We start from the raw sequence: 9,884 nt of genomic DNA on the forward strand, positions 1-9,884 counted from the left end.
AATATGTCCCTTTTCCAATGACTCCTTAATATAATTCCGCATAGCAGTATGCTCTGGCAGTGACAGATTAAATAAACGACCCTTAGGGAACTTACTGCCAGGAATCAATTCTATGGCACAGTCACAATCTCTATGAGGAGGGAGCGAATTGAGCTTAGGCTCCTCAAAAACATCCCTATAGTCAGACAAAAACGCAGGGATCTCAGAAGGAGTAGATGAAGCGATTGAAATCGGAGGTGCATCATCATGAACCCCCCGACATCCCCAGCTTAACACAGACATAGTTTTCCAGTCCAGGACAGGATTATGAGTTTGTAACCATGGCAGACCAAGCACTAGTACATCATGTAAATTATACAGTACAAGGAAGCGAATCACCTCCTGATGAACGGGAGTCATGCGCATGGTCACTTGTGTCCAATACTGCGGCTTATTCATAGCCAATGGTGTAGAGTCAATTCCCTTCAGAGGGATAGGAACTTCCAGAGGCTCCAGACTAAAACCGCAGCGTTTAGCAAATGACCAATCCATAAGACTCAGGGCAGCGCCTGAATCCACATAGGCATCGACGGAAATGGAAGACAGTGAAAAAATCAGAGTCACAGACAAAATGAACTTAGGCTGCAGAGTACCAATGGCAAAAGATTTATCAACCCTTTTTGTGCGTTTAGAGCATGCTGATATAACATGAGCTGAATCACCACAATAAAAACACAATCCATTTTTCCGCCTATAATTTTGCCGTTCACTTCTGGACTGAATTCTATCACATTGCATAGTCTCAGGTGCCTGTTCAGAAGACACCGCCAAGTGGTGCACGGGTTTGCGCTCCCGTAAACGCCGATCAATCTGAATGGCCATAGCCATCGACTCATTCAGACCTGTAGGCGTAGGGAACCCCACCATAATATCCTTAATGGCCTCGGAAAGACCATTTCTGAAGTTTGCAGCCAGGGCGCACTCATTCCACTGAGTAAGCACCGACCATTTCCGAAATTTTTGACAATATATTTCCGCTTCATCATGCCCCTGAGAGAGGGCTAATAAAGCCTTTTCAGCCTGAATCTCCAGGTTGGGTTCCTCATAGAGCAATCCCAATGCCAGAAAAAACGCATCCACATTGAGCAATGCAGGATCCCCTGGTGCCAATGCAAATGCCCAATTCTGAGGGTCGCCCCGCAGGAAAGATATTACAATCTTGACCTGTTGAGCAGGGTCTCCAGAGGAGCGAGATTTTAAAGAAAGAAACAATTTACAATTGTTCCTGAAATTCAGGAAGGTAGATCTATCCCCAGAAAAGAACTCTGGAATAGGAATTCTAGGTTCAGACATGGGAGTGTGAACAACAAAATCCTGTATGTTTTGAACTTTTGCCGCGAGATTACTCAGGCTGGAAGCCAAACTCTGGACATCCATGTTAAACAGCTAATATCAGAGCCATTCAAGGGTTAAGAGGAGGTAAGAAGCAGCTAGACAGCAATTAAGGGCTAGGCAGCAAAACTCTGAAGGAAAAAAAAAAAAAAATTTCCCTTAAACACTTCTTTTTCTCCTGCTTCAGCCCAAACAATTAACACTTTGTGGGCCGGCTATACTGTCATGAATCCCAATGGCTAGGGATAGCAAGGGACAAGCAAGGTAATACAAAATATCGGACGAGCTCTAGGGTGATGGAACCTGGGCTGACCGCTGCCCTACGCCTGACAAACGCAACTAGAGATAGCCAGGGAGCGTGCCTACGTTGGTTCTAGACGCCACGCACCAGCCTAAGAGCTAACTAGTACTGCAGAGAAAATAAAGACCTCACTTGCCTCCAGAGGAATGAACCCCAAAAGGTATAGTTGCCCCCCACATGTATTGACTGTGAAATGAGAGGAAGGCACACACATAGAGATGATATATATAGGTTCAGCAAATTGAGGCCCGCTGTAAACTAGAAAGCAGAACGATACAAAAGGGGTCTGAGCGGTCAGCAAAAAACCCTAATCAAAAAACCATCCTGAGATTACAAGAACCCATGTGCCAACTCATGGCACATGGGGAGAACCTCAGTCCACTAGAGCTACCAGCTAGCATAGAGACATAATAAGCAAGCTGGACAAAAAACCAACAACTGAAAATCAGCACTTAGCTTATCCTGAAAGATCTGGGAGCAGGTAGGCAGGAACCAAACAGAGCACATCTGAATACATTGATAGCCGGCAAGGGAATGACAGAAAGGCCAGGTAAAATAGGAACCACCCAGCCTCTGATGGACAGGTGGAAACCAAAGGCCGCAACCCACCAAAGTCACCCAGTACCAGCAGTAACCACCAGAGGGAGCCCACAAACAGAATCCACAACACTCCCCCGGCCGATTCTGCTCCCCTGACCGATCCGGTTCCCCCGATCGATCCCGCTCCTGTGAGCGTTCCTCACCCCAGCAATAATCGTTTCTTCTCGGTGGAGCGGGTGATCCTCACCTCTAGCACGATGGGGAAGCTAGTGCCTCCACTACCAACCCAGATGGGAGAACCCATAGATGTGGGCCCAGACGGGGTGGTCCTCCGGTGGGCCACCCCCTGGACCGGGCCGGGTGGAGCCCAGGAGGACGGCCTCACCCTTGCCGTGCTTACTTGGGAGCAATATAAGCAATGCCTAATCCATCACTGGAAGGATCGAGACGAGGTTGAACACCCGGAAACGCAACGCAGAAAGTCTGTGCAGGGCAGGAAAGGCGTGGTAAAGCGGGGGACTGTGCTGGCCTTCCACCCGAAGAGGGGTTGGGGTTCCATCCAGGAGCCGGGGCTACCCACTGACGTCTTTGTTACAAGTTACAATGTGAAGACTCCCTGCTGCGACCGGAATGGCGATCCACTACGAAGGGGGGACCAGGTGACGTACACCCGTCACAGGAGCACACAAGGATGGTGTGCTCGGGATGTTCGGCGATGTGAACCTGAGGGGGCCTCACCTGTTGCCCCGATCATGACAGATCCGGATTTGTCAGATCTTGTGACCATCACCACCGTACGCGTAGTAGCGGCTGCTGAACTCGCAAGCAAGGTCAGTCTTCAAATTCAGACACCGGGTGACCTGGTGGTCCCTGCGGGGCCTGCCGCTGGTATCCGTGCCACAGTAGTCGGGGGCCAGGGGCCAAGGCCACCTGAGTAAGAGTAAACCTCGATACCATGAGTATGTATATAGTTACTGTTTACTGTTGCTGCTAAACCCGTTCAGGGTTAATTCCTTATGGATCCCTTTGTTGACCCGGGATCCTTGTTGTTTTGTTTATTTTTTCTAAGTTTTTGCACAAGTCTTAAAAACTGCCGCAATCATGAACAGTGCATGATACAAACTTCTTGTACATAGTTCACACCTTCTTAAGGGTGTTTCCTACTGGTTTTACTTAGAAAGAGACTCTTTGCGAAGATACCGCACCGGAGCGTTTGCTGAGTATGGACTGGTAGCTAGAGAACAAATGCTACCTCCTGAAGATTTGGTCCCTTTTTAAAGGGGACATCCACGTGTATATTTGAAGAATCGTATTGCTTTAAGATTGATGGATAGCAATAATGTCTTGATGAGCGAAAGTGATGATAATTCTTACATGTAAAAGTTATATGTATTTGATTGGTTAAATGTAGAGAAATGCAGATGATGTTTCCAGAAAGAAAATAGTAATGAAGATTGATGTTATAAGGGGATAGTTGAGAATGTTGATAAGAAACTAGGGATAGAAGGTAAACCCTGAGTCCTCCATAGTAAGTTAGTTATTGTAAAGAAAGAGTTAATAATGTGTTACAGAAGACAGAAAGTGAACCCGTAGGGGTTGGGTAGTGAGTCCTCCTAGGAGCCATACGTAGACGGCTCAGTGCTTCTAAAACTGAAAGTAATGTTATGATCTATACTGTGTATAGAAGTTGAAAAGGCAGTAGGCCCTGGCTGAATGGGGCGGTCCTGTAACAGAAAGGAGAGGCAGTAGGTCTGGTGCCGATAGGACAGGCGGTCCTGCAGATTCAAAGAAGGAGAATGAAAAAAAAAGTTAATTTACCTTATAATGTGATTATAGGAAGGTCTTTGGTGGATACAGAGTGTATGTCCTTAAAGGCAATGTTAAAGTATTGTTCAGCAATTTTTGCACTTAGTAGAATACCCGGTTGGGTAACAGGAGTTATTTATAGCCTGTAATTTATAATGTTTAATGTTTAACCATGTTTTGTAACGTTCAAGTATTCTCACCTCCCATAAAGGGAAGCTTGTTCAAGTATACGTATTGTTATTTGCACTCAACAAAAATTGTATGTCTTTTTGCTAAACTTGTATTGTTGTTTTCTTCTCAGTCCCGGAGTACTGTGTTTAACCAGGGGGGAGTGCAGCGCCCCAGAGTCCTGGTCGTTGCAGTACTGTGGCTCCGCCACTATGGGGAGCTATGGTGCGTCCGATGGCACTGAAGGAGTTCATCTGATCAGGTATCACAGACACCAATACATTTCACAGCCGGGCCTCCGGGGGGAGCTAAGGGTGCTATTCATTAGGGCACTCCCCACCATAGTGGGTAAACTGGGGGTCAGGCAGGAAGTTAGATCAGAAAGCTGACTGGGTTGGAACCAGGCAACACCTTGTGGCAGAGGGTGTTGTAGGGGAAGATACAGTAGGGTCTCTGTCAGGGGTGGGATCCTGACAGAGGCTTGGCAACGAGAACGAACGTAACGGGACCGTGCCTGCTCCGGGTAGCGGCGGTGCCCAAGAAAGGATTAGAAGAGAGATAGATTGTGCTGAGTGAGAAACGGGATCACGCAAAGGAGAAATACCAGTAGGAGTCGTGCTGTAAGACCGAAGCAACATCCTACTGAGGCGCACTACCGGTGGCCGGAACGCCGAGGGAGTAGAATAACATTCAGCTTCAAGCAATACTCCAAACAGCGGCAGGGCAGTCAGTCTCAGGCGGGCTGTCTAACTCAAATCACCTATGAAGTCTTGGGAGGCAATTGTGGGAGAGGGGCGTCTCTAGGGTCCCGGAAGAACTCCAGGCCTACCCGTCAAACGGGTGCCGTTCCTACCCGAACCTCAGGGAGGGACGGAGGATTAGCAGAACATCATCTAGTCGAGTTGTGAGGGAACATCAGAAACAGACACAACAGTTGTGGGGTACTTTCCGTAAGCACAGCAGGGAAGGACTACAACACATAGCGCTAGGGGGAAGGCACAGATTTCCTCCTGTGAAGAGAACTCTGGAAGTGTCATTGGACCGGCCGGACTTGCGCAGCCTGGTGAGCCGTATTCTGGATTGAGGACCCAGAGATCTTCAGTAAAGAGGTAAAGAGACTGCAACCTGGTGTCCTCATTATTTACCGCGACCTGCACCCCACAACTGCACCGTTACAACACCACTTATTCCACCGGACGTCCCCCACTGACAGACAGGGCCACGGACCGGGTCTAGCCACCGTGACAACCCCAGAACTGAGACTCAGAGGCCCGGCTCCGGGTACCCCTCGGCCCTGCGGCGGTGTGGGGGCGCTCCAACTACACCTGTAGATAAATTTCCAGAGGGGTGAAATTTCCAAAATGGGGTAATTGAGGGGGATTATGCTCTTCTGGCACTTAGGGGCTCTATATATTGAGTCTGCAAACTATTATACAATAATTTGTTGTCAAAGAGTTCAAGCGCTCCTTTCCTCGCGAGTATCTCCGTGTGGCTAATCAGTACTGTACAGCCGCATATGGGGTATTGCCACGTTCAGACGAAATTGTGCGACAGACATTTGTCAATATGATCACTGCACCTGTAGATGTCTTCATTGAGAGGTGTAGTTTGTAAAATAGGGTCACTTATGTTGGGATTCTGCTGTTCTATAACCTCAGGGGCTCTTGATGACATGGCACCCTCAAACCATTCCAGCAAAATGTGCACTCTAATATGGCGCTCTTTCCTTTCTGAGCTTTGCATTATCCCTCAAAAGTGTTCGCCACATATGGGGTATTGGCGTACTCAAGAGAAATTGCATATCATATTTTGTGGTCCATTTTCTCCTATTATCCCTTTTGAAAATTGAAAACTTGGGGCCAAAGTAACATTTTAGTGGAAACAATGATAATTTTCCATTGACTCAGCCCAATGTTATACAATTCTGTGAATTGCTTGAGGGTTAAAAATGCTCACTACACCGCTAGATCTTTAAGAGGTCTTGTTGGGGTTTCTGCTGTTTTGGCTTGTAAGGGGCTTGTCAAATGTGACATGGCATCTGCAATCTGTTTCATCCAAAATTGTGCTCCAGAATTCAATTGGCACTCCTTCCCTTCCGAGCCCTGCCATGAGCCCTAAAAGTAGTTTTGCACCACATACAAGGGTATCTGTGTACTCAGGACAAATTGCACAACAAATTGTTTGGTCCATTTTGTCCTGTTACCCTTGAGAAAATGAAAAAAAATTTGGTGAAGCAACACTTTTCAGGAAAAATGTATTTTTTAATTTTCACAAGAAATTCTGTGAAGCCCCTGAGGTTTCAACGTGACATTGTGTCCGCTATCTATTCATGCCAATTTTGCTCTCCAAAAGTCAAATGGAGCTGCTGTGTGTCTAAGCAGTTGTTTTCCATCTCATATGGGATATCAAAGTACTCAGGAGAAATTGCACAACAAATTGTATGGTTCATTTTCTCCGGCCACAATTGTAAAAATGCAAAATTTAGGGCTAAATGAACATTTTTGTGGGGAAAATTTCCTTTGCTTTAATTTAATGTGGTTTTGAGCACTTTGAGGGGTGCAGTTTTTAAAATGGTTTTACTTTTGGCTATTTTCTGTGATATAATTCCCTCAAAGTAACTTCAAATGTGAGGTGGTCCCTAAAAAAATGGTTTTGTAAATTTTGTTGGAAAAATCAGAAATCGCTGGTTAAACTTTTAACCCTACTAACTTCCTAACAAAAAAAATGTTTAAAAAATGATGCTGATGTAAAGTAGACATGTGAGAAATGCTATTTATATATTATGTTGTGACCCACGACTAACTGGTTTAAGGATACAAATATGGAAAGTTTGAAAATTGCAAAACATTTACCAAAATTCCGATATTTTTTACGCAAAAAATGTCAACCTAAATTTACCACCAACATAAAGTACAATGTGTCATGAAAAAACAATGTCAGAATCACTGGGATTCGTTGAAGCGTTTTAGGGTTATTACCACATAAAGTGACACTGGTCAAAATTGTTAAATTTGGTCTGGTCAGGAAACAGAAAACAGGCTGCGGGTTAAGGGGTTAATAAGAGATTTGAGCAGTGATTATGTACCTTAGCTTTGCCAGTGTCCACACATCTAATCGTTTGCCTATCTTCTGTAGGTGGTTAAGACAAAAGCGAATACAGAAATGCACTGAAAAGCGAGCTGCTAAAGAGAGGTCCAGAAGACTTCTCCTAGAAGCCAGAAGAAGCAAGCTGATCAACAACTTGCTCTACAATATTCCCGACTCGCGCTCTTCCTGGCATATGGACCGCTAGACTATGATCACATCAAATACCTTTATGAGGCCATTATTGAGATCAAGCGGCAAGTTGTAAGAAGATGTGTGACTTAATAATGAATTATTTAAAAAAAAATCTATTTTTTTCTATCAGTTCAGTTTATATTTTTGTGGTTTAATATAATGAGGTCCAAAAACGGCAATAACTCTTAAGTGCCAGTAATTTACCAGACTCTACTTGTACGGAAAGTAGATTCACTTTCATACAGAAAGCTTTGTAAAACCCGACGTCCACCTAGAAACCTTCCTCCCTGATGTGTGGAGGTGTAGATGGTGCTGTGCATTATAACAATGATATAAACACATCAAGATGGCCGCAAAGTCTCCTAGAGATCGAATCATTAACTGGTATGTTAAAAAAAAAGCCAAATAGCTGAACACCTATAATCCCTATCTTCCTCTGACTTCACAAGGTGACCAGTTTGATCCTTTATGACTAGCTGAATTCCATGACATTCTTTTGACCTGACCTTCTGGTCCGGACAGAGGATGAGAAGGGAATGTAGTGAGCCATCACTATTGTTACAGCGGTACAAAGTATATGATTAGGTCACCATTTTTACAGTAGAGGTGCTTGTTGCCTTTAGGGTCCCATGAAACGTGTTCTGTAGTTTATAGGACATGTAACCATCTGCATGCTCCACACAAGGGTGCCAAGCTCCTCCTGGGCTCCTATGGTGTATGAATATACTGTTGGAAGGTTGATGCCCTTATGCATTTCCAACAGGTGGGCTTGCATCCACTTGTCAACCGTATAGAATAAATGCCAGCATGGAGTGGGCTGCAATCAGGGACACAGGCATTACAGCAGTTATGTGGTGTAGTCACTGGTTGCATTCAGCAGGCCCAGTTACTCATCGCAATTCTTCATTCTGAATAGTTATGACACATTGGGTGACAATGCTGGATGATTGTCGAGCCCCGATGTTGTCACATGTAGTAGACGTGCTGGTAGTACCTCTGGGTCCAGTTTTGTTTTTTTAGTGAGAGAAAAAATTATATTTAAAGGGTTCTCCCATTATAAATGGGTAAAATTGCTAAATTCATGCAAAAACAAGCAGTTTTCCAAATTATTATTATTTCTTAAAATCCTTCTTAATAACTGAGGTATTTTATAGTTTACTACTCATTGCCTAAGTTACCTGCCACCACTGCAGTCTATCAACGCTGGCCAGTTTCTTAGGCAAGAGATGCAGCTCCTGCAAGCTTTTTGCCATATAGCTGGCAAGCTCCTTGTGAAGGTGGGGGGCGCTCTAGAGCCAGCCAGCTTCAGTGCTCCTGCTCTCCTCTAATGCTGCAGAGGCACAGCTACGTCTACTAGCATCATGGGAGAGTGGAAGGTTTGGGCCAGAGATGCATTCCTGTCACTGGTCCAAACTGTCAATTATTTAGAAGCCGGGAGACTTGGGAGCAGTGCACTCCCTGAATAGCAGTTGTGAAAACAACCCTTTAAGTCGATAAAATAAACCCTAAACATCTTATTTTCACAAAAGAAAAGTTTTAAAAAGCTGAAAACAATAATCAGAAATATAATTCTACTTTAAAATAAATGTTTGCCCTGCAACAGTATGGTATATTAATTTTCAAAATAAGTCCGAGTTTATGCCGATTATTTAACATATCTCTATAGTGGTTCGACTCAGTTTATCTGATTCACAGCTCCAAATCTTCTGAGTAGGCATAGATTTTGGCTGCCATCAGCCACCACTAGAGGGAGCTTCCAGCATGCTGTGTGCATTGAACTCAACATTAAAGGGAATCTGTCACCCCCTGGGACGCTTATAAGCTACTACTGTGGGCATACAGGCAATAGAATGGATAAAGGTACCTTCACACATAACGATTTCGTTAACAATATCGTTGCAACGTCACGCTTTTTTGTGACGTAGCAACGATCCCGCTAACGATCTCGTTATGTGTGACAGCGACCAACGATCAGGCCCCTGCTGGGAGATCGTTGGTCGTAGGGAATGATCAGGACCTTTTTTTGGTCGCTGATCACCCGCTGTCATCGCTGGATCGGCGTGTGTGACGCCGATCCAGCGATGTGTTCACTTGTAACCAGGGTAAATATGGGGTTACTAAGGGCAGGGCCGCGCTTAGTAACCCGATATTTACCCTGGTTACCATTGTAAAAGTAAAAAAAAAAAAACCAGTACATACTCACATTCCGATGTCTGTCACGTCCCCCGGCGTCAGCTTCCCGCACTGACTGTCAGTGCCGGCCGTAAAGAAGAGCACAGCGGTGACATCACCGCTGTGCTCTGCTTTACGGCCGGCGCTGACACAGTCAGCGCGGGAAGCTGACCCCGGGGGACATGACAGACATCGGAATGTGAGTATGTACTGTTTTTTTTTTTTTACAATGGTAACCAGGGTAAAT

At 45.1% G+C, this 9,884-nt stretch overlaps 1 protein-coding gene across 2 annotated transcripts in view; it reads left to right on the forward strand.

Moving 5' to 3' along the window:
• The window catches only part of CCDC181 (coiled-coil domain containing 181), a 57,123-nt gene extending 47,551 nt beyond the window's left edge, over positions 1-9,572 (forward strand). For both annotated transcript variants that reach the window (XM_077294842.1, XM_077294843.1), the window contains exon 6: positions 7,322-9,572. In XM_077294842.1, the coding sequence (XP_077150957.1) occupies positions 7,322-7,478 (157 nt within the window). In that variant the 3' untranslated portion in view covers positions 7,479-9,572. The remainder of the gene's footprint in view (positions 1-7,321) is intronic.
• The last annotated feature ends 312 nt before the right edge of the window (positions 9,573-9,884 follow it).

This window comes from Ranitomeya variabilis, chromosome 3, assembly GCF_051348905.1.
Source record: "Ranitomeya variabilis isolate aRanVar5 chromosome 3, aRanVar5.hap1, whole genome shotgun sequence".
In the NCBI taxonomy this organism is placed as follows: domain Eukaryota; kingdom Metazoa; phylum Chordata; class Amphibia; order Anura; family Dendrobatidae; genus Ranitomeya; species Ranitomeya variabilis.